The sequence below is a fragment of the Falco peregrinus genome, chromosome 7 (genome assembly GCF_023634155.1).
Source record: "Falco peregrinus isolate bFalPer1 chromosome 7, bFalPer1.pri, whole genome shotgun sequence".
Taxonomy (NCBI): Eukaryota; Metazoa; Chordata; class Aves; order Falconiformes; family Falconidae; genus Falco; species Falco peregrinus.
In genome coordinates, this window is record NC_073727.1 from 25,025,706 (window position 1) to 25,050,911 (window position 25,206).

General features: G+C 44.2%; 1 protein-coding gene across 3 annotated transcripts in view; it reads left to right on the forward strand.

The window, feature by feature from the left end:
• Nucleotides 1–14,772: 14,772 nt before the first annotated feature.
• Nucleotides 14,773–25,206, forward strand: part of SOBP (sine oculis binding protein homolog) — a 117,666-nt gene continuing 107,232 nt past the window's right edge. For all 3 annotated transcript variants that reach the window (XM_027796126.2, XM_055809490.1, XM_055809491.1), the window contains exons 1-2: nt 14,773–15,215; nt 24,366–24,504. In XM_027796126.2, coding sequence (XP_027651927.1) covers nt 15,120–15,215; nt 24,366–24,504 — 235 coding nt within the window. In that variant the 5' untranslated portion in view covers nt 14,773–15,119. The remainder of the gene's footprint in view (nt 15,216–24,365; nt 24,505–25,206) is intronic.

Here is a 25,206-nt window from a genome sequence, read left to right on the forward strand (position 1 = left end):
CCTTGGCTCATTTCCCCTCAGGATTTGAGAGAAAAACCCACACTATTTCAAGAGCTTCAGTGACTGTACAATAGATGTGTCTATTTCTTTAGAGTGTTAAGTAGAGAAGAGAAATGAAGCTCTTTTTTTCTCTATCAATTGACTTTGTTAAGCCTCCCCAGGAGGAGAAAGAAGCCACTGCAGGGGGTCAGTATCAAAGTTGAAGAACAAAGATGAAAGGTGAAGAGACACTTCTGTTTACACCAGCATGCTCTGGACTAATGTACCAGAGAATACATCAAAGCCACAACTAATGCCATCTCTGGATATCTTTTCTAACAAATGAAATGTGGAAATATTTTCCTGACTACCATCTAAAATAAAACTCTTGCAAAGCACTCTCATTTGGTTGGGAACATTTGACTTTTCAACCTTTTATAGTTACTCTGGCCTTATCCAAAATAAATGTTGTCCATAGGAGAATGAAACTAGCAATGTTAATATTTTATACTAACTATACCGTGCCTATATAACCTAATATTCTTCTAGATGTTGCTATATTTTTTAAATATGTTAAAGCTTAGGTACACTCTTAAGGATGTTTACAAAAAGAAAAGTTAACAGAAATATGTCTGTTCCTTCCAAATCATCCAGGTAGTTAGTTGTCTTGTGTGTGTCTCCTTATCCTACATACAGTTAATTGATTTATTCCATAACATCCTGGGAAAGTAGACAGCGATGATCATTTCCATTTTGGAAGTCAGGAGGTTTAACAGAGAGGTTGTGTGATTTGTCCAAGGCTTTGCAAAACCCCTAAGGCAAACTGAGAAAAGAATCCACTTTTCTTGACCTCATTGTCTGTGTCTTGTCTACAAGGCTGCCTGTCTTCCTACTAGCTGACAGACTACCAAGAAGGATGAAGGCCTTATTGATCCTATAGTTAGACACTGAAAAAACAGCATTGTTTAGCATGAGTTGATTTCAGTAGGAGTCATGTCCCTTGGACAGAATTTGGCACTAAAAGGTATTAATTTTTAAACCTACTGAGATACCAATATCAGTACATGATGCGTTGCTGGTTAATAAATGATAATAAATGCATAATTATTTCAATTTTCTTTAAATAACAAATAAATAAATACAGCTGTGATATAGGGATCCTTTGTATGAGCAGGTGTATGTTACGCTTTCCACTCTGCGCACAAAATGCAGTGATACAGTAGCTTGTCGGTGCACGGCACAGATGAGAAGCCGAAGCTCCCGGTAGCTCTCAGCAGTGCTGCGCAGGCAGTGGGACGTGCCCCTCCTGTGCTGCACACTCACAGAACACAGTTCCCTTCTCATGGCTTGCCAGCCAGCACTGCACAGAAAACAATCAGTTGAAATCCCTCCATTTCAGCAAGCTGAGTGGGAACAGGAGCAGACGAGTGTGTGGCTGATAATGCCCCTCCTTCACAGAGTCACTGTTTTTTCACCTCCCAACCCAATTTCAATTGTAAGACAGCCTCTTAGGCTGTCTCTTCTGACGGGCAGTACTCCACTCAGGGGAATTTGGACAGAGACTCTCAAAACAGCAATGTTTTGTAGCCAAGTAATCTACAGAAGAAGGGGGAGGAAGATAAGCACAATGTTAGTTCTGGTCATATGCAATTGAAGCTGACAAAGCATCCATCATCCTGTACAATATTAGCCTTTAAATATTCAGCTTTATCAGTTCCCCCATTCCTAATCCATCATTAACCACCCCATGAAGCCTCAGCTGATTAGCCCCACCTCTGCAGCTCAGCAACCCATTAACTATTTATTATTTGTATTTAATTGAACTCTAGTAGCAGTGGAAAACTCCAACCAGACACAAACTGGAACAAAGGAGATGGTCCCTTGCCTAAGGAGTTCATGGTCTGGGCAAGAGCAAAATGCAGCAAAGAGGAAATGACAGCCATGCTGAACAAAGGTTTACTCACATGCCCTCTATCAAACTCCCTACACCACAAATCTATAGATTTTCTATGGATTTTTTATTTTTTTTTTTGCAGTGAGTTCCACCTCAGCATCCCTTAAAATCACGGCAGATTATGCAGTTTGGGAGTGTCCAGTAGAAAAAAAAATACGGGATTTTTGTACGTTATGTGAAAAATAGATTGAAAAACTCTGCCTCAATCATTCCACAATTACTAGGCAGTGATACAACCAGGGATTAAATTCATAGTATAGTAGGAAGCTGGCAAACATATATAATGTACACATTTTATATGGATTTAAACAAATAAATGGAAGCCTTTATCAGTTAAAAAGCCTATTTATCACAGATTAAACATATGTAATTTATGAAGTGTTATTTATATTTTGCTGCTTGCTATTCACATGCATAATCAAATCATAGATACAATACTAAGTGTTCTTTCTGCTAGTAATGCTGGGTTTAAGGGGAGAAGATCTATACACCTTTTTCTGTCTTTCTCTATTTTTTTACTTAGATGGGAAGCTATGTGTTCTCCACCAAGACTGGCTGCACATTTCCTCTGAAGTGAATTTTGCAGAAGTCACCGGTGCCTTTATTACCTCCACCTGGATTTCTCTACTTTATGAGTCCCCTTTGAAGTGTGCCTGAACGATCCAGTTCCCAAGAAAGCCGCTACCCACTCCTTGAGCAGTGCAGCACAGCACGAGTGCTCTGCACCAGAGACTCAGCCCTGGCTTGCTGTTTACTTGTCAACTTTAAAGCCCAGAGCACTCGAGGAAATGGTTTTCTAAGGGGCCACTCTGCCTCTGTGCCCACTTGCTGCCTTGCTACCAGGTGAGGAGTAGTGCCTGTCTGGGTACCAAGTTTCAATATATGAAAGTCAACCTGGATGATAAAGAAAATGGGTTTAAAATTTGAGTTAGAAAACCCAAGTTACACAAAACCATTTGAATCCACCCCTATAATTCTGTGTCTGAACAAATTAATGTATTAGCACTGACTAAGTGGCTTTGGGGAAATTAAAACAAGATAAACAAAGGTACTCATCTGTAGCGTTCTGTACTATCTAGACACTTTCCCCCAAGTCTACGTAAACCCTTCTGTTCAATATAGGTGTTTTTCAGTATGATTCCCTCTGCTTTTGAATTTATCCTGTCAGTCCGTTGGAGACAAAGAGTGATGGTCCTCAGGGTACAAGGGGCAATGCATTTATTTTTACCTAGCACTTGACTCACTTGCATCTGTTCTCCTTTTAGTCCCTGTAATTAAAAAGCCAGCCTGCCACTTCAGTACGTGCCTTTAAATGATTAAAATTTGAACATTAATAGCAATCATAGTTACTGCTGCTGTACAAGAGGAAGAACAATTGATCTAGGCCAACAGTGTTAAGTAAGCTATAGAAGGGAAACCATAAGCTACTAGTGCCAAATAGAATATAAGAGTATTGAGTCATGTGAAAGAAGCACCTAAGGTAGTATACCCTGTCTCTGATAAGCGCCAGCATGAAGTGCTTAAGGGGAGAAAATGAGAAATCAAGCAAGTATGGAGAAGTATGTCCTGTGGCATGTCCGCCCAGCTTCCACCTGACTGCACTTTAGAGACTTCTTGAGGCAGCTGCTCTATCAAGTCTACCACATTTAATAAACCAAAATGGATCTGTTTTCCAGAACTTCTAAGTCTGGTTCTTCGAAGCTCTTCTTTGAAGCTATTTAGACTTTTGCTCCCCTGAACATCCTATGGATATGTGTTCCACTGTTTTATTATGCGTTATGTGGAAAAAAACCCACTTCATTGTATTTATTTTAAGCCTCCTAACTAATAGTTTGCACTCAGAGCCAATAAGGCATGCCCAAGCTGGTCTAAAAGAACCTTTGAACAACATCTCCTTCCCTTTCTATTTTATTAATTCCACCCATCTTCCTTTTCCTCTCTCTCATTCCTTCTTTCTTTTATTCTCCAAGCTACGCAGGCATCCAATTTATAAATGCATGCCTATTATGTACCAAAATTCGAATGACTAAAAGCATGGCAGTCCTTCAGAGACATACTCTTCCACGATGATGTCACCTGCTTGTAAATTTAATCTTAAACTCTGGCACCTCAGTTCCTTTCTGAGCTGTGGAATGATGGTGACCTGGTTTTCAGAGGTGCTTAGCACCCACCACCTCCTGGGGGGAGCTGCAGGCACTTGACACGCACAAGAGAACACTTTTATGCAAAGCATCTGCCTGGCTCTGGGCACTCAAGGATTAAATTGTTATTCTGGATTCAGCTTCACAGTGTAGGGACACAGGAAACCATCAGCCCCAGAGTGAAATTAAGAACCTTAGGACTAGCGGTGCAGCCCTTACTTATGGTGATTTAAGGTAAGCAGTCCTCTTGAATTAAATATGAATCTTCCCATCTTTTTCAAGATCAGTGGCAAATGCTACAGCAGACAGCCATCTTACAGAATTTGCGTAGTATAAATGTATATAGATCATTGCTGTATCAGGCTTCCTGCTTCAATATCTGCTTTTCAGCTTTCTATCTGTTTCCACTGTAAAACACACCAAAACTTTAACTTACACGTTCACGTGCACAATCATCCAATAGATACGCTTTCCATCTGCCCTATAGTTTTTCCTCTTTCTCTGTTCTCCTCTCACTCTTGGAATTTGCTCAGACCTAGTCTCTAGCCAAAAGTATCTTTTCTTTTTTTTTTTTTTCCCTTCAGTGTACTCCTCTTAGCATTTCTTTTTGCTTTCTCACCACCTTTCTATGTGTCAGCCTTGTTCCAGTTCTTCTCCCCAATGGCATTCAGAACTCCTGCTACTTTCATACACTCTCACCATTTTAAGCCGCTTTCCCACATGCTCCCTTTCACGGAACACCTTCCTTCCGCTGATTTCCGAAGCACAGATGCTTGTTCGCTTTCCGTGATGGCAACAACAGCTCTAAAAGAAACATATCATTTCCCATCCTGCAATTCATGCACAAATGCCTGGCATGTGCTGCCTGGAGAAAGCCTTTCAACTTTGAATTTCCTTGCCTTTGTGGAATCTGTGAAAAAGTCTGATAAATTACAGCTTTGGCAGTTATTTCAAATAACTTTATTTGCAGCCAAGTAAGGCAAAATCTGTCAATGGTGCCATCCCCATGTTCTTTCAAAGGTCAGTGGTGTTTCATGAGTAAGCTCAAAGTCAAGCTGGTTCAAAGGGAGTCTCACATTTCATTTTTTTCCAGGAAGGTTAGGTTACATGTTCTAATGGTGACAGGACTGTCCTACAAGACATAAGAGCTGGGTTCTAGTTGAGGCTGTGAGACTCTTCAAGTACATGTGTTTTGTCACCTTATCTCTCTCCTGATGATTTCTCATCTGCAAAATAGCTGTAATACTAACTGGCAGTTGTAATATTAGTTAACAACAGACAAGAAGACCTCAACTAATCATATGGGTGTCTAGGTTTGGAACTTGGCCTTGGACCTGGTTTTAGTGTTGGCAGTTCAGGTAAAGCAAATAAACCTCAGTCTACAGCTCTTCACACGGGGGCTTAAGAGGCACTAGCTGTGACACACAATATGCAAGAGGTAATTTCTCACATTGTCTCAGTGGGTGAGAGGAAGCAATAATACAGAGCTTTGGCTCTGCAAGCCAACTGAATTGCTGCCTGAGGTTGCAGGAATGGTGGTGCACCTGGGGTCCTCTAACGATACTCAGAAGAAACCACAGCATGGCAGGGGTTGACGTGTATGTGGGCAGGATTTCAGAGCATGTTAATCGGGATATGCATGGAGTTTCTGACCTTCAGTTCCTGGAAGTCACCCGGAGTGGAAGTCTTCTGGCAAGCCTTTGCCAGGCTGGCTGGGTGGGGTGGAAGTTGTATGGGATCGTCTGCCATCAGCACCCTCTGGTGCTCTGAAAGGGAGTGGTGAGGACATGTCTTCACTGCTTTGACTGGTAGTGTTGTCAAAAGAAATTGACAAACACACGTGACTTCAATAATCTTGCATGGAGATGGATACATACATTGATCTTATTTTAAGGCAAAAACCCCTACCTGTGTAGAGAAGGATTCTCAGGACTGTCTTTGAGCAAAATCTATTTTTGGTTATGAAGACATAGATTATTATCATTAATGTTATATGCGTGATTTAATTAGGAAAAGCAACACAGTTCAGGAAGACAAAATCCTTCCATAAATTGAAGCAAATTGAATAAATTGCAGGAGAAATGGGCTGACAAGAATCTTATGAAGTTCAGCAAATAAATGCGAAGTCCTGCACCTGGGGAGGAATAGTATTTGTAGTAATATAGGTGGGGACTGGCTAGAAAGCAGCTTTGCAGAGAAGTCCCTGCAGACCCTGATATTCAACAAGCTGAACATGAGCCAGCAGCACACCCTTGCAGCAAAGAAGGTTGGGGTGCATTAGGAAGAGCACTGCTGGCAGGTTGAGGGAGGTGATTCTTCCTCTGCTCAGCCCTGGTGAGACACGTCTGGAGTGCTGGGTCCAGGTCTGGGATCCCCAATATAAGAGAGTCAGGGACACACTGGAACAAGGACAGTGAAGGACCACAGAGAAGATGAAGGGACTGGAGCATCTGACATATGAGGAGAAGCTGAGAGATTTGGGGTTGTTCGCCCAAGAGAAGAGAAGGCTCAGGGGAGTTCTGATCAATGTGATCAATACCTGATAGTGCAGCAGGGGCGTAGAGAAGATGGAGCCAAGCTCTTCTCAGTGCAAGGATAAGGGGCACATAGGCAGAAATTAAAATACAGCAAAATCCATTTAAACATATGAAAAAGCTTTTTTTACTGTGAAGGTTGTCAAACACTGGAACAGGTAGCCCAGAGTCACTGTGGAGTCTCCGTCTCTGGAGATATTCAAAACATGACTGGACACAGAGCCAACCTGCTCTGCTTTGAGCAGGGAGAGCGGACTATATGATCTCCAGAGGTCCCTTCCAATCTCAGCTACTCTTTGATTTGCTGAAGAACGTTTTCCTACACTGAAAATATGTGCCACATCCTAGTCCTGAATATATTTCTGTTATGCATTCCTAAGATATGTTTGGGGTTTTTTTGACAGACTTTTCACCACAGTGATGCAAATGCATTGCCATTATACATTAGGATGTGTAAAATTAATGTAAATATAACTGAGAAGATCAAGAGATTGAATCATATGTCATGTAGGATTCTGGTGAGGTGCTGGCAGGAAAGCAAGCATTGTGGAAGAAGAGTAATTGTCAAATAATGACATGTCAAAGCCCAACTCTACCCAAGTCTAAATCATTTAGTATGTGTCACTGTAGATACCTTGACATGTTTCTTTGGGTCCAGGAAAGAAATGAATAACCCACTGTATCTTGTATATGCAATGCAGGGGGTGATTTGGACAAAATGATGTAATGTTTTTGAAAGCATGACAAGAAAATTAAGGATGAAGAAACTCCAGAATGACTTTTATGAATGAAAAGAACCTGTAATTGCTTTCCATCCCTTGACAGATGTTACTTAAACTGACATACTATATCGTGCAACAAAGCTCACAGGGGAAATACAGGATTATGAGAAAATGTATAAACCACTATCTTTATTGTAAAAGATTCTTTTATTCTTCTCAAAAAAACAAAGAGAGGAGGGATGCCTTTTAGGAAGAACTTGATGTAAATTACTGTAATAATATTTTCAGGAATGTATCAGCACAATTATTCTATTAGAAAGAAAAGAAAGAATGAAGTTAAAAAGAAGGGAGAGCTTTCTGCTGTATCCCAATCCCACACAACCTCTCCCCTTCTCCTCCTGTCATTCTAGCATCTGGGAGGCTTGCCCATTTAATAAAGTGAAAACAAGAAGACTCTCCTGCCGCCTTCTGTGTGGAGAAGTAAAAGAATGGGAAGGGACAGAAATGGTCATTGTCGAGAAATGATAGGTGAAGAAATGAGTGTGCGTTGGCTGCAAATATTCTCAGTTCACCTTGGAGGGAGCTTTACAGCTGTGGGACAGCTGCAGAGAGCACAAGTGTCCAGCCCCCAGCAGTTTTGCTTCTGACTTTGATGGTTCCCTGCTTTCAAGGTATGTGACAAACAGGAGCTGGACACACTGAGAGCAGGAGTGTCTCTCAGGTACCTCAGACCTTCTCCAGAGGTCAGCATTTGGGGCGTCAGTCAGAAGGAAACAAGAAGCCCTCAAGAAAGCAGGGCTTAGTATACGCTCGTACCAACGTGTATGACAAAGCAAGTAGACCACCGTTTTGAACCAAATGAAACATTAAAAGATTCATAAGTTTTGTTCTGAGGTACAGTCTTTAATCATAATGAAGTCTACAGGTGGCAAATGCATAGTTTGTCACAGCTAAGTTCAAGTCTGGTATAATGTGTCTAAGTTTCTTGCTCACCCATAGGTCCTTCCTTCCATTTTCCTCTACCTGATCTTCGGCATTATATTCAATGTGAAAGCGTCACAGCAGGGTCACTGCATAATCATAGTGGATAGGTAGGGTGTAGCAGTAGACAGATGATAAAGATTTTTCCCCAAAGTCAATACTGGTGTCCGGGGCATATTTTACTAATTTGGTTTTTAATGCATTGCTGATACCTTTTTAAAGGTTTAATATTGATTGATTTTTAATGGCATGGGTGTTCTCTGATGCTGAAGAAGGAAAAGACTCCTTCTTGCTTATTTTTGGTGTGGGGAACATGAGAAATGAAACAAGAAACAAAAAGGCATTTTAAAAAAAGACTTGGAAGTGTTTAACAAAGAACCAGAGAAACAAGTTAACATTTCTTTCTGTTTATCAAATTATGTGAAGTTTCAGTCAAGAAGAGAAATCATTAATTGATGATTTAATAAGTTAAATAAAGTTTCTCTCTGTTTGCCAGAACTTTAAAAAGCATTAACAGCATTAAGGCTGTCTTGCCATTAATCTGGACAGATTTGATACTGATATCCTAAAGCAGCACAAAAAATTGAAATATTTGTCAGTATTAAAATACCTCCAAACATTTCCAGGCCTTTGTATTTGGAAAGTCGCCACTACTTCCATTTCAACAGCCATACTGTGTCTGCTTTGGAGAGACTACTTCTTGACAATTTGCAGAACAGCCTCTAATCGTCTAAGGAAACTCTGGATTGAGATTAGTATCCACAGCAGAAAGGAACCTACGGACCGTACTGTGCTGTGTGTGAGTAATGCTGTGGGCGTTTGTCCAAGCTGAGCAACGAGTGGAATGTACCCCTTCTCAAAGGTACGGGTGGAATACAACATCACTGAAGTGGAAGCGGAGATTGAGTGGAACTGAAGCGAGGGAGAAGTTCACATGTGTGTTTTCCACGTGTATAAAAATGGCTGGCTGTACTTTAAAAGACTGGGAGCTGAGACTTTAATTATTCAGTGCATTTATTTGCTTCTGATGGCATAAATCTATCAACAGCGTGTCACACAAGAAGGCAAAGGAACACTTCCACTTCAAGTCAAATGAAAAAAAAAATCAGCGTATCGATGCTTTTCTATGACACATATAGTGAATTTCTTTGTTTAATTAAACACTTCAGCAAACCAAATACCTGAATTTAAATTGCTGTTTATTATGGCTTCCCCTTGGACACAGGTGAAATGAGAATGGGTTGGCTGGTGAGAGACTGCGTAGACACATGTTTTCCACAGTGACTGGCATTACTAAGCAACCTGATGGAGAGCTGGCAACACCCTGGCAAGCAGGGACGGGGAAGGTGAATTATCAGCGAGATTCAGAGGAACTAGTTCAGCGCTGCCCCGCAGCCTGTGGCTGCCGTTTGGGATCACAGACGGCGGCCACCCAACGCGCTTTCGCCCCTCGCTGTGCGCCCCGGTGTCCCTGCGGAGACCCATCCCCACGTTCGGCCTGCCGGGTTCCACATGCGTTTCCCACCGTGCCGAGAGGGAGAGGAACGGGAGGGGGAGCTCTCGCCGCGGCCGCCGCGCCGCGCCGGGCTGGGCCGGGCCGGGCAGGGATGCTGCGGGCACCGGGCCGGGGGGCTCGGCCCCCGCCCCCCACGGGGCAGCGCGACCGCCGCAGGGATTACCCCGGCCGTCCCGGTTTTGCCTCTGGAAACCGCCACGTGCTCCCCAGCGTGCCCACCGAGTGCCGCTTGTTTGGTGCCCTCGCCTCTCCAAACCTTTTCGCTTTAAAGCCGTCGGTGCCGCTTACATATTTACCAGCTGGAAAAATCAGGCCTGCGTGTTTGTCTTGTCCCCTCTGGTAGGCAATCAGAGGAAGAAATATTAAAGAATATTAAAGAGAGTTGCACTTTAATAAAGACCAGATTGAAGAATTTAGTCATAGCAAAGTGTTGCTTTTGCATTACCTAAAAAGCAACTCTGGGTAAGTGGGTAGGTGTCCTTTTAAAACCTCAAAACGCTAATAAATAGGAATATGAATAATAGAATCTAAAATAAACCCGGGGTGATTTAGTTTAGGCAATTTACCTACACCTGTCATTTTTTGAACGATACTTGTTTTTCAGAAATCCAAATTACTGTGCTTGCGAAAATCCAAGCACAAATTCAGAGCTGGAAATGCAAAGCCATGCTAAAACAGAAATACAGAGCTTGGCAAAGCGCCTTGGGAGTAAGACATGTGCCTGGGCAATGGAAGGAAAAGCACAGGTTCCTGCTGTGACTCAGATACCGCAGGGACCTGAACCTCAGTCTTGCAGGTGACTCAGTGACCACTGAAAGGCAGATCCTGTGGCTTTTTTCTTCCGAACTTTGAAAGTAACCAATGAGCTAACAAAACCAAACCAAACCAAAACAAAAAACAACCAAGAACCCCCCCCCAAACCAACCCCAAACCCTTGAACAGGCAAGACAGTGAGAAACTTGCTCTATTGCACTGTGGTTAGAGCACACACTCATCGTGGTAAGCCCAATTTGCAGTTCCTACTTCTTTTTGAGATGAGTTAAAATAAGGCACAGAAAGCTTTTTTTTCCCCTCACATTGAAAAATCTTATTTTTGCTTTGAACAAGAATGGAAACATATTTTGAAAACCCTGCATGTTCTTTCTTTAAGAGTGTGGGATTCTTGCTCTCCAATGCACACTATATGATAGATTGATTTAAAATCACATTGGAAATTTCACAAGGAAATCGATCTCATTAAACTCAGTAGCAAAATCTTCACTGATTTCCACAGGATCAGGATTTCATCCTTGGCTGAAAACTGCTTACTGATACCACATTCCCCAGTATCTCTCTCTGGCAGAATGAATGCGAGCAGCCCTACTGGTCCAATCAGCCACCTTTATTCACCTAATTTAAGATGTTTGCAGAATCCATATTGAGCACTACTGCACCAAGTTTCTTTACCAAAAATACAGGTTTTCACACAGGAAATATGTGCTGTCACAGTTCAGTAAATGTATTTAATGTTAGGGTCTCGGTAATGTAAATACCAGATTTATTTTCTTATAACTTTATAGAGATGTTCAGATCAATGCCGTTGTACGATTGACAAATGTATGGTTTCCATAGATTCTGATATTCTGCTTCCCCTTATGAGTTCATGAGCTACCATTAAAACCTGAAAGCGTTCCTTGTTCTTAGTCATTCCCTCCCCAGTAACAAGTGGAATAATTAGGCAGTTTCCAAAACTTATTTCGGTACCTATGATGCATGTCAGATAACGTGTCAGAGCACCCTGAATGCATGAACTTCTGTGTTGACAGTTGATGGTCCTCCATATGCTATCGCTAGAAGAACTTCCTGAGAATATGTAATATAATAATATGCAATATATAAAGGTAATAACAGCTCTAGAAAAGTAGGAATCGTGACTGTTATAGTTTACCTGTCCAATTAAATGACAGAGACTGGCCAAATTAAAAAAATGAATTTATTAAAGCAAGCGACAAGTAAGCAAAACAGCGCTGGGTGGCCAGGGAGTCTCCTGTTCCACCAATGGCGTGCACTCATTTCCCGGAAGACACTGGTTTTATACCCTTCGTCTTCCAGTATATGTGTCTTCTTTAGTGGTGCATTCTGCGTCTGTGCGGCTTGTTGCTAAGGGGGTCGTTCGCTGCCTTCCTCCCGGTGGTTGTGGGGATGAAGGCTCCTTGTCTTCATGAGTCCCCCACCCCTCTCTTTCTCAAGTTTCAGGCCCCAACTCCCTCTCTTTCTCAAGTTTCAGACCCCAACTCCCTCTCTTTCTCAAGTCTCTTTAGCATTCCTGCATATCGTGTTTACATAGCTGGATGCTTGTGACTGACCTTGCATACTTCACGTAAGTTTCCATTATTCTGCCAAAGTTTGATGAACAAACAGTTCACAATTTATCACAATGACAGTTGCAGAAATCATCTGCTGTCAGATGAAAAGATGTTACTATTAGGACACAGAGAGGTAGAACGTTTGTATCCATCACAAGCCTGTGTTAGATACTGAGAAAACCAGGATGTGCCCTACGACCATGGCTTTCATCTGGTGGTTGGTGAGGTACTGGGGGACTGGCAGCTAGTTTTCAGGAGTTTGCCAGAAGTAGCTAAGAAAAGTGAGCCTACTGTCACTGTCAGGAGGCATGAGTTCACATCTCCATTCAAAAGCATTTTGGAAAAATACTGGGGAAAAAATCCTAACTGAAAGCCACTGTTTTTGGTGATCAAGAAGTGAAGATCAGCATTCAGAATTGGTAGCAAGAGGGGTGGGAAGTGCTTCAATTTGCAGCCAAACCAACCATTGTTAGGCAGGAAAACTGGAGTGACAGATTTTATCCTGAAGGCATTCATTTTGGTGTACTCACTGTCACCTGCTGAAGACAGTTCACAACATTTGGGCTTGCAAATACACTCTCCAAAGCCTCTTTCCAATATTAAAGGAAGTTCTGTTTATGCTGGGAGTTCAGGATTATTTTTTTTGTCAGATTATCATCTCAATCTGTTAAATTTATGTAGCAAACCAGTGCTTTATTGCAATATATATGGTAAGTATTGGGAAGCAGTCTTTGGATGTTTCACTGAACGAGAACCATTTGAGGCAATACTCTCTTTAGTAGAAATTCTAAGGTTTTCATTAAAACTCTGCCATCAGCCCTACAGGGAGACTAGAGTTATGTCCCTAACACAAGAATTAATTTTGCCTTTTTCTTTACAACGACTTCAAGTGTCAGCAAGGTGGTGGCGGTTCAAAGCAGAATAGTTGTCTGAGGTCGGCTTGCTTTTTCCAGCTAAAGGTTTCAGAGCTCTGAGGCTACATGAGACTGTGTTTATAAACAGCTTCCCCTTGCACTATCTGCCTTGCCCCTACTGCGCGAGAGAACACATTGAGATTCTGGGAATATCTCCTGTACTTGATAAGAGCTCCACCGTACCGCTTTATTTATGCTAGAATACAGGGAACAAAACATAAAGAGGAGGTTGCTGGAAGAATATGGGGAACAAAACATAAAGAGGAGGTTGCTGGAGGTGGTGGGGCACAGGAGGAGGGAGGCTTCCCTGTTAAGCACCACCCTTTGGAGGTTACCTGTAGAGCCGCAAGTTAGTTTCCCCAAGTTTCAGAACTCACTGTACTTTAAAATATTACAGGCAAGTAAAAAATAAATCTTGGTTGCTTCTGATGCTCGCTGCTGGTGAGTCTGAGGCCAGACCTTGTGTTCCTGGGGTGCCGGAACAGACCGAGCCCACAGCACGACCCCCGGAACAGACCGAGCCCACAGCACGACCCCCGCCGTGGCTGGCTCCTGTGGCCCCTCGCCACCGGCACAGCGTTCTTAAGTGTTTGTGTGAGGTCCTGCTGCTCTGAAAAACAACGATCGGGATCTGTTTCCCCCCAATATCTGCTCGATTCTTTCAGGCAGCAGCAAGGGGAGTGGCAGCACCTTCGCATCACACCGGCCGTGACCTTACCGTGCTGTAGGATTTTACAGGCTGAGGTCTGGTTGCTGTCTCACCCCTGGATGCTTGCTGCCCTGACAGCTAAGGCTATGCAAAATCCCAGTTTCTCCCTACGCTTTCGATGCCACGGGGGAAAACGTGCTCCGTGTCTCTGATTGCTCTGCCACCTGAAGCAGCCAAGCAAGGCTCATTTTAGTCATGAAGTGAGCAGAGGAGTAGCGCTCAACTTTTCGTACTGAAAAATGTCAGTGATTTAGGCTTCAGAAACAGAGAATGCAAATTAGACATTGTTGCACGCGAAACGAACTTATCTTTGACAGGCTAAACAGAGATTTATATGGGGAGCCTACTCATACCCACATGGAACGCAGTTTATCTTTTGACTGCGGGGCGGGTTTTTCTTTTCTTTTTTTTTCTTTTTTTTTTTTTTTCTTCCCCCAATGTGTAATTTTAAGGTGTACCGCAGTCATAATGAGAACCCCCGTACAATTACCATTTTGACTAACGGAACAATGGACAGCCCCGTAGCGTGCTGTATTGTCTCGGGTAATTGGGGGCTGCCGGGGAGCGGGAAAGCACAACCAGGAATAATCAATGCGCATCCCCACGGTGCGCTGTAACCCGGCACCGCGCCGCCGTCCCACAGCCCGTCCGTCCGCGCCTGAGGGAACAACGGGAGTCAGGAAACCCCGGCGCGGCGGGGAGCCCCGTCTGACAGCGGCGGGGCCGGGCCGGGGCCGGGGGGCCGGGGGCAGGCCGGGCGGACCCCCCGCGTGTGCGTGGGGGCTCACGGCCCCCCTCCCCCATCCCGGCTGGGGGCGGGGGCGCGCCGCCCCCTCCTCTCCGCTCCGCTCCGCCCGGTGCTCGGCGCGGCCGCCCCCACCCCCCCCCACCCCCGGCTCCCATGGCGGCCAGCGGCGGCCGATTCGGTGCCGGCAAGCCCCGCCCGCCGGCGGGCCGAGGCCGGCCTCCCCCTTCCCTCCGCCGCCCCCTCCGCGGCAGCCCGCCAGCAGCGCCACAGCAGGCGCGGGGCCGGCTCGCTCCGCGCTGCCTCTCGCCCGCTCGCCCCGCCGCCCCGCCGCGCCGCGCCGCGCCGCTCCCATGCAGGCCGGCGGCGAGGCAGAAGATGGCTGACTCGCCGGGGCACCCGCGCCCCTGCCCGCCCGCGCCCCCCGCCCGCCCGCCGCCGCCGCCGCGCTCCCCCCGGGCCCTCCGCGGCGCCGCCTGCCACCACTGAGAGCCGCCGCCGCCGCCCCCCCCGCGCCCCTCCCGGCCCCCCCAGAGCACCAGCAGCCATTTCATCTCCACCACCAAGTAGGCGCAAAAAATGGCAGAAATGGAGAAAGAAGGGAGACCTCCCGAAAATAAAAGGAGCAGGAAGCCGGCTCACCCGGTGAAACGGGAGATCAACGAGGAGATGAAGGTAGGTGCCTGTGATGGGGAAGGGAGCGGGGGTCCCCCCCGCCCCCCTGCGTGGAAATGAAATAAGAAAGGATCTCTTGTCATTTTTTTTTTTTTTGTAGGATGCACTGAATGTGTCTCAACTCCGCCTCCTGGGCTGAAAACAGAGACGAATTCACACAGGCTGCAAATCCTGTTCATTGACCAGCTTTATTTATTTTTTTAAAATAACTCTCCCTCGTTGGGCTTTTAAGCTCCTTGGGTGCCAGTGATGAGCCTCCCTGCCCCCCGCCCCCCCGCCCCCCGCCCAGCCATCCCCTCAGGTGGCAGGGAAGCCCTTAAAGTTAGGAAAGAAGGGGACCCCTCGTAAACTATGTATTTCTCTCCTTTTCCAATAGCCAGCTGCAACTGTGTAATTAAATTGTCAAAGTGAAATGTTACAGTCTGAGCCGCGCATCGCTCCCGCACTTGGGAGCACCGCGCATCCGCTCCCCGCCGCCTCCGCCGCGCCGCGCTCCGCTCCGCTCCGCCACCGGCGCCGCGAGCCGCCTTTGCTGGAAGCGCGTTTATCGCGCGGGCGGCTGTCCTGCATGACAAGAACCGGGGCCGGTCCAGCTGTGCGTAGCGCTTGAGGCAGCCGCTCCAGATGTTAGGATGGCTGTGACTGCACAAAAATTGTTATTTGGGGACTTTCTTTATCATTTGGGTCGCTGCTCCGGGCTCGACCGGTCCAATTTTTCTTTTTTTTTTGCGCCTGTTTTCCACGTCTGTTCCATATCCGTTTGTTTTACATCTCTGATTCCCCGAAGTTGGGAACAGCGTATTGTGAGACTTCAGCTGAACTTGTTGTTGTTTAATGTGCAGATAAAGTGACTAAAACGGCGTAGTCTGGTTATGAGATAAAGCTGCGGACGTTTCTTTTGAATATGTCATTTATTAAAAGGCTGATTGTAAGTGGAGGACTGCCTGGAAAATGTCACACATTCACATAGTATGTATGCTACTACATAGGCGAATATAGGAGTATGTGTGATGCCTAGTGAAAACATCTTTGCTTTCCAGAGCATTGATCTCCCCGTGTAAAATGAAACAGGAATGCACAATCCCCTCCCCTCGCCCCTCTTTTGCACACCACTAATATTGGTTAGGTGCCCTTTCCTGCCTAAGGCAGGCATTCTTGCTCCTGCTGCCTGCGTAATGAGTGTGTACACAGTTCTGCGTGCACATCGACTAGAAACGTGGACAAGAGTAGTAGGGAAACAGGCACAATAACGTGTTGGTGCATCTCTTTGGAAACAAACCATACTAGTTCAAAGTCCCGAGGAGCGGTATGGTTATTTGTGAGATATATATGGCACATCCTACCTTCAGAGAGGTCTCTGTGCAGGCACCAAAGGACAAGAGTCATGGCTCATTGAAATCCCACATAGTTTTGAGGACTGCAGGGGTCTGTGGTATAGGACATTGGCCCCGTAGAGCATCGCCTAATGCAATCTATATGGATTGCAGCTTTTAAGTTTCATAGGTTCTAGAATTACAAATTAGCTAATTTTAATCAAAACATGTGAAATGTTATCCTGGCTGGATATAAAGGCTGACTGTGCTGCATCCTCTGGGTTTGTTTTGTTTACTTTGGCTGCAGGCACACTCAGCGGTTTGGGAGATAGTTGTTCTTCTACAGTATAACAGATGTTTGTCTGAAAGGGTGAGGAAGAAACAAAAACAACATTGTGTGAAGGAGAAAAATTACACAATTTTAAACTAATGCTTTGGTACTGAGCATTGGTGTTAACCTTCATGTAGAGAGTTTCCCTTTTTTGATTATGGGTAGCTGCTGCTTAAGGTCAGAATCCTCAAGATTTCAGCTGACTTAAAAATTAAAGGGGGTTAGAAACGGCATTTTGAACCAATGTGATTTCTGGTCAAGAATGAGGTAGCTGATGGCAGAACCTTTCACAAAAGACAGGCCACCTTTCGGTGTAAACTATGCTATATATGCCATGTATTTTTAGTAGGACAGTTGGCTGCTATCACCCAAGAAGGGGAAGGAGAAGGGGGGGGGGGGGGAGTAAAAAAGTGGCTTGAATTTTTGACCGTTGAGGAAAGTTTAAATCCTGTGGCAATCATTTACTCTTTTTTTCTTTACCGATGAATTAAGACCTCTGGTTGCTCTTCATAAACCCGAGGAATACAATAATGTAACAAATTGGTTACACTGTGCAAAACGTTTGCAGTGAAATGACAGAGGGAGCACAATGTGCCCTTGTGTAGGTTCATATCTGTAATGTTCAAACAGGCTGACTGTTTCCCTTCATCTGAACTGCTTTCATCTGGACCAGTGTAAAATAAGCTCTGGTAAGTAATCACGGCAGAGCAGAAAGAAAGGAATGTATACAGCAATAGACAGCCTAAGCTGTAAAAACTGTAACCCGAGTATCAGCAGAAGATCAGATATCAAGGCTTTAAGGTAGGGGAAATGAAAGAGATGAAGGGGAGGAAAAGACGAGAGAGGGAATGGAAAAGTCAGCTTGGAAAGTGAAGGAGAAGTAGGAGGGCCCCCTCAGGGAAATTTGGCTCAGGGATTAGGGAATTTTATCATGGTGTACAGTGACCTACTCAGGTTTCAGCCCACGTTGCATCGAATTGCCTCCCTTTGCTAGCAGAAAAGACTGGTGTATATGTGTTGGTTTTTTTGGTGGTTTTTTTTTTTTCCCCTTTGGATAATAGAAAGGCCATTGGTACAAGTGTCTATTTTATGTACAGCAAATGCAGGGCACTATGAATGAGCAATAAAATTACCTCATCACAGAGACTTTCCTTCAAGACTTGCTGTTTGATACAGCCAGATATTTACTCAAGAAGAATCACAACACCTAAATTCTTGGTTTGGTGTCTTCCAACAGTACTGTCACAGCTCGGTTTTAACATGACTGGATGGGTATTCAGGTTGCTTGCTCTTTCCCTATGCCAGATATTAAGTTACATTTTTGTTATCGCTAACCTAATGTACATGATGGTTATAACAAATTTTAATTTGATACAATGTTGTGTGCAAAAAGTACACGACTCTGCACAGTTTTCTGATATTACATTTCAATGAAAAATATATGCAGGAGGAACTGTTTTGTTACACCGTGACCTTTGCAGCCTCTCATTCTTTTTCCTAGTTTTGTTTTTTTTTCTTCAGATGATACTTTCCATTTTTTTTCTTCCAGAGGTAGCATTGTTCACCTCACGCTTTGGAAGAAGAGCGGTAGTTATTCTGAAATTCAGTTCAGTGCCATTTCTCACTCGCTGATGAGTGACAGGACACCTGATAGATCCAAAGCTATCATAATCAGAGAACCCAGTACTATTTTAGGACCAAAATACTGTTTACAGTTTAATTGATGAAAGCACTCATCAAGGCGCAGTGGTGGCTTCCCCATCCCTCCCTCCTCAGCTTATTTCGCTTTGCCATCCTGCTGCCAGGCAGCAGTGCTGCTCAGGAGGAACAGTGAGCTGCTCCACACGGTTGTGAAATGGAGTTGCATCCAGTACTGGATTGCACTGGAAGTTCTCCTGAACAAACAAGACAATGTATCCGCATGTCTCTGTCAGTTGAAAGGCGAGCAATTAATTTGTGCTGTAATTTCACAGGGTTGCTCCATGTGCCCAGGGAGTTTACCATCTATAAATATTCTCAATAACTAATTTGTATCTAAAATTGGGCTTCGTTCCTGATGCCTAGAGCTTAAGACAGCCCCATCTGTTATAGTTTAATAGTAAACTCATCAGAAGATCTTTCAGTTTAGTGTTTTAATACTCCCTGTTTGGCATTGAAAAGTACTACTGTCAGAAGGAGGAAAGCAGTGAAGCAGGCGTAGCAGCCCCGTGCCTGGAGCGAGCCAGATTGCTCTGAGCATTCAGAAGATTCCAAGGAAACTCCTCCCTTCTCTCCTGAAAGGCAAAAAATGTCTTTGGGAAAGTGGAAAAGCAGACAGACTTTATCAGTTGTACTATTTCAGGAGCCTGAGGTGGAGGAGGTTTTCTTGTGGAGCCTGCGTGGACGGAGTTCTGTGGGATGGCTGCAAAGGGAGCTGTGTTGCCTGCACAGGGAGCCTACCTGCCTGTGCAGGGCAGAAGCAGTGCTTCCCCAAACACAGCGGGTGTTGCAGAACCAAACGCGTACATGAGAGGACAAAGGAAATTAAAGCATCAAGAAATGTTGCTTTCCGATGTCATAAAGGTCTAACTGTAAAATTCAATATGGCGACGATGTAAATAAGCAAAGAAAGTGAGGGCCGGAAAAAAAAAATAAATTCGAGTTTGCGTTGTGACTGTAGAAACATTTTTATTTCCTCGGTGCAGTGAAAGTGAAAAGTGAATTTGTGGGGCTGTGACCGAGTGGGTTGTGCAGGCAAGGAAATGGAATGGAGCCACTGTGCTTCCTCCCAGATCTGAAATAAACATTCAGCAGTAAAACCTAGAAGAAAATGAGTCTGACAGACTTATTCTCCCCTGCGTTTCCTGCCTCCGTGTTTGCCAGGCCTCGTTCAGTGAAGCCAGGCTTTGCCCCCTGTGAATAAGGTTCATAGAGAAGGAAAGGTAAGAGGTCTAAGATGGAAAGAGAAGCATGGCTTAGCTTCAGAATATATTAATTAGCAAAGATTTGGGAAAATGATGCATTGCATTGTAAAAAAATCAAGCTGTAGGTGTACCATTACGATGAAATGAATCCTAAAGCGGGAGTAAATGTGATTATGTTTTTACTGCCTAGCATATAAGTCAGTCACAAAGGAGAGGAACCACAGTCTGGCGAGTCAACACACTCTTCTTCATCTTTCCCCTGAATAGGAAGCAAATTCAAGTCAAAATACCAATGAGCATAATAGTTAGTTAGTTTTCCTGGCCCTTCCAGGCAGGAGGATATTTCTGTATAGTACAAGAATAGAGAAATCATACAGTTAAAACATGCAAATTGCCTTGCAGTGGTGATAAGTGGTTTGGGACTTAGCAGGGGGCAAAAAAAGAATTGCTGTCGATTAGGAAGGGAGGGCTTTGGCAGTGTTGTGTGACTGGGGCCACTGGAGCATTTTTGGGCCAGTTTCTTTGGCAGGGATGTGGTGGTTGTGCTGCAGCCGTGGCAAATACCCTGGCAGTTGGGCAGCTGTGGTGGTGCGCTGGCAGCTAGAGGGGTGCGGGAGATTTGGCTCCAGTGGGATGTTAACTGGCTGCCTGAGTGTGCTGGCAGCTGAAGAGGTCATCAGTCTTTCCACCACAGCCTCGGGAGCCTGGCTGCTTTGTGCACGCATGGAGGCGAAGCGTGGCGTGGCGGTGTGATCATGGAAGTGTGTGGCTCAGGGTGTCTGTGCTGGTCTTCACAGCTCTGATGCTGGCTCACACTGGGAGCTGCACCAGGGATCAGTCTCTTGGTTTCCCCCCAGGGGACTGAGTGTTGCCTCTCTGGTAGGGTGATGTTAGCTTCTGTCCTGTAATCCAGTGGGATTTGCTCTGGGCTCAAGGATCCCTGCTTAACAGTGTGATTGCTGACTTGGGATTTTACTGATAATGGACAAGGTTTTCCCTGATGTGCTGGTTTTTCACATCATCCCAGGCCTTCGGCAGGGCTGTGGGGTTAGGGTGGCAGCCTCCATCTTGAAGACCCTTCATATCCCTTTGGGGAATGAGTCTGAAAGTAGGCATGGACTAGCTCAGTGCCTCTGCTGTCCTGTTCCTGCAAAAGCATGGAATCACAGCTCCTTGCACATCCTCCATCTGGTCATCCACACTTGCCTTCACATCTCCCTGGGCTTTGGCAGGCCCATCATCTCTCAGTTCAGCTGGTTCCTCTCTAGCCTGCTTCATCACTGCTTCTTCTGCTCTCCTGCTCCAGCCTCGGGTCCCACATTCTTTCTTTTCTCAAGCACTGTTGTTACAATTGTCACCCTTCCTTTCACTAAGCCTTTGGAGCTTGTACATCTTTCAGTGAGGTTCTGCTCTGCATGTACAGGTTAGTATTGATTGACTTGCTTCCTTTCCTTAAGTTCATTGAGCACTGGGCTTTTTTGCCTCTTCCCCTCCTCCCTCCCCCCCTTTTTATCCTCCCCTCTGCATTCAGACAGAGAAAAAATGTCTTGTCTCATCTCATCGTTTGTGTTTTGACTATTGCCACCATGCTTGGTCTTTATAAAGCCCGTTTTGTTACCGTATCTAGGACATAAGCTGTGTGACCATCATCTTGACTGAGAGTGTGTTGGATATTGCTGCAAATGGGTATTGTAGTCAGGAGTCTGAGGGAAGGTGACGCTGTAGTTCTGTGGATGCATGTCTATACAAGAGAGTTAGTGTGCAAGAAAACATTTCTCAGCTTTGACCTCAGCTTGCTAGGGATGTCCTCTTGGTTTGCTGTGTATATAAAGTGCTGTGTAATGAAGCCCCAGCTGTTAGCCTCTGAGAGAATAGTATTAAGAGTGATCAACGTCATTGTAATAGGTGAGACAAATTATGAAGGAGAATGGCTTAATTGTTTTTTTTTATCCAAGCATCCTTGTTGAGAAATCACAGTGTTAAAAAGGTGCTTGTTACTGATAATATGCAACCTCATCATACTCCCACTGAAGTTAGTTAGGAAAGACCTGGGTGATTATTTTTTTTTTAAGAGTCAAGTCTCTACGATGGGTAATTTAAAAATCAAATGTGTTCTTTGTCCTTATGAGCGTTCATTTTTGTGTGTCACTCATCATGGATAGTAAAAATGAGACTTGAAAGAAAGGCACTTAAAACTTTGTGCCATTACAAACCCAAGCATCCCTTTGACTAGATTCTGGAGAGACATACACATGTATGAATTTTCAGAAAGAAAGAAACATATATACAGCCTTGCTTACTTATTCCTTGACAAGTAATTAGAAATTACTCATTGCCTGAGTTGATCAACAGTGCAAATAAAACACAAAGCATCCACAGGAGGCAAATTTAGAGCTACTCAATTAATTTGGTTACATGGGGTTTAAGTCAGGAAGACTTTGTCAATTTGTCTCTACCTTGCTAGATTAGTCTCTAGGGCCACATCTCCATAGCTGAAATCTAGCAAAGCAAGGGAAGGTAGCAGAGCTTGCTTTTGGGCCTCCATGGACCCCTTTGGGTCATTCTGGGTGAGCTGCAGTGGCAAGGTTTCACTCCCCATTCCCACATAATTTCGTTGTTGGATTCCCATGGGTTAGAGACAGGGTTAGTGCATTGGGAGTTTCAGTGCCAAAGACATGTTTTCTAAAAAGCTAAAAAAACCCCCACCCAACAACCAACTTCAGAAAGATTTCCCTTTTTTGCTAGTATTTAAAACACTTGCAACACTGCATCATTCAAATGAGAGTTTAAATGTATATTGTAGAAATGAATGTAGGTGTTAGCCACACTACACTGTATTGTACTTGTTGCAAACTGTAGTAGTGGCATACCTCAGATGTAACAGGCTGTTGTGCTTTTAATGCTGACACTAGAGGTAAAGGTGGAACAATGTAGTGTTTTCTGGCAATTCGGGGCTGCACGGGACAGCCACGGCATCAAGACTTCCAGCAGGAGGCCAAGTGAAAATGAAAGAGGGGAAAAGACCAAGGGAAATTAACGCTCCAGGGTCCAGGGTCTGCTGTGGGTTTTTGTTTTGGTTTTTCTTTTCCTGAAATGTGTGTTCGTAGCACAGTTGCACAGATGATACTCCTGGAAGAGTATAAACTGCTTGCGTTTATTGCTTGTAGCTGCTTTACAGTGCTCCTTGAGTGACAGGAACACCTATACAATCTGGTGTGATGAATGAGCCAGGAGCAGTGCAGTGCTGTGATGTTCTGGGGCAGAGTGCCTGCTGTAGCTTCGAATTCGGAAGCAATTATCATCTGATTAATTTTATTTATTTATTTAAATGACTGGAGAATTGCTGTGTTCCATCATTAGATTTGCTCCCACTCAAAAATTAAGCTAGAGCAGTTACTAGACAAAATCTAGCAACCTGCAAATTTGACACGTACCATTTGTTTTGAATTGGTGTGCTCTCTTCATTCCTTTACTGGTAGCCAGAGTCCCAGGAGACAGTCCTTATCAGGAGTGTTATTTTAGATGTCAGGATCTTAAAGGAAAATGAAGTTTGGAATTTGTTTTAAAAGAGTGATAAAAAAAAATATATGCAGAGACCAAATAGAAAAGCTTTGTGTGTGGCTTTTTTTTTTGTTTTATAGTTGTCATGCTACTTTAAATTGATCTTTGCCATCGCAGTAATTCATTAGCTGGTTTCATTTGGTGGTTTCTTAAACCCATAGCCTGTAGACCTCCATGGCACTGTTTGGTTTCAGAAAGCTTTGTTGCCTGGCTGTAGATTTCTTAACTTACTCCACTAAATCTCCTGGCCCAGTAATGAGAATTTTCTGCAGATTTTTTTTTTGCCACCTGACCTAGAGGACGTGTTTTTAATAGAATTTGAGAGTTATGACAGTCATGTTCCATATTTTGCATTTCCATACAAACATAAAATGTAACCACATGGCTGCTTGGAAATTGGTTTGAAAATAAATGTGGCAAAACTGAGAAAGGTTTTCTTAAACAAATATAGGGGATGTTTGTATGAAATGTTATGGTAAAAGGCTTTCACGGGGCCGAGTTTTTAAGTGGTTTGACTACGCAAGGGCTTATAACTGAGGAAGAACGTCTTCACTGTGATTTTATTTGATTTGGTTCATGGGCACCTCAAGGAACTGTAATTGTGTCAGTGACCTGCTCCAGCTGAAAAGACTGTAGCACAGTAAGATTGATTAACTGCTCGTTGAAAAAAGTCCTGATTTTCTGTTATTCTCTCGCTGCAGTCTTAAATATTTTATGGCAACACAGACAAGTTTGTGTGACGAATGTATGTTAAAATATTTCTGACATTGAATGCCAGAGCAAAAGTCATAAATAACTCTCCTTTTCATTTTCTTTAAATTACAGATGTATGAGTCTCTGTCATAATTACATGTGCCAGTCGAAGATTTAAATGCATTACACTTTATGCACTTGACTTATGAAATGAGCATTAGTCTTTGAGGAGGTGGGCTAAACCTGACACTTCCTCGTGTAGCACAGATATGGTTCGATTTATGCAGTCCTCCCTTCTTTCCAAATGGTTATTGATTACATAAATAAGTAGGTAATTTTTCTCTTTCAGAACTTTGCAGAAAACACTATGAATGAGCTCCTTGGCTGGTATGGTTATGATAAGGTTGAATTGAAAGATGGAGAAGATATTGAATTCAGGAACTACTCGGCAGATGGGGAAAGCCGCCAGCACATTTCTGTTCTCAAAGGTAATGAGACTTCATGTTTCTGTGTTCATGCAAAGAAGGATTAATATCTCAACCTGTCTGAATTGGCGTGGATTGGGAAGCGTGTTCTGCTGCTTGCTTCGTGGTTGCTTTACATAAAAACATCAGAGAGTGCCTTCTGGTACAAGGAAGCCAATACAGTATGAGGAAAATCACTTAACAGAATTGTTGTTAGTAGGCACTTATAATATTTCTTCGCAAGTAATACCTTTTGTGAGTCAGTTGAAAGTCCTGTACCTGTGGTACCGATAAACTGCTCACAACTGGAAAAAAGAGGGAGCGTTTTCTTGGCAGTGTGGCCTTAAGGAACCCTTTTGCTTTCAAAGCTAAGGCATTCTGGCCTATGGCTTTTTTAAACGCTGAAAGATTTTGAGCTGGAATATTCACAATACCTGTAGGAACGAGCGTGAATGTTCACAAAAAGCTCCTCATCCATGCTTGTACTATACTGCCTTCTGCAAGTGCTGAAGTAGTTCTCCAGGGATGGAATTTGTTTGGGACAGTGCTGCATCTTAGTGATTCCAAACGTGAAGGGTGGGAGCCCTTCTCTTTGTTCGGCTGTTCAGCTGCTACCTTCTGACTCCTCGGTCGCAGGGGATGGGTAAGGACTTGTCATCAGAGCGAGGGGAAGAGCAGGAAACTGCTGCACCTTGACTTATCCAAAACAAGTTCGTCAAAGGTGAG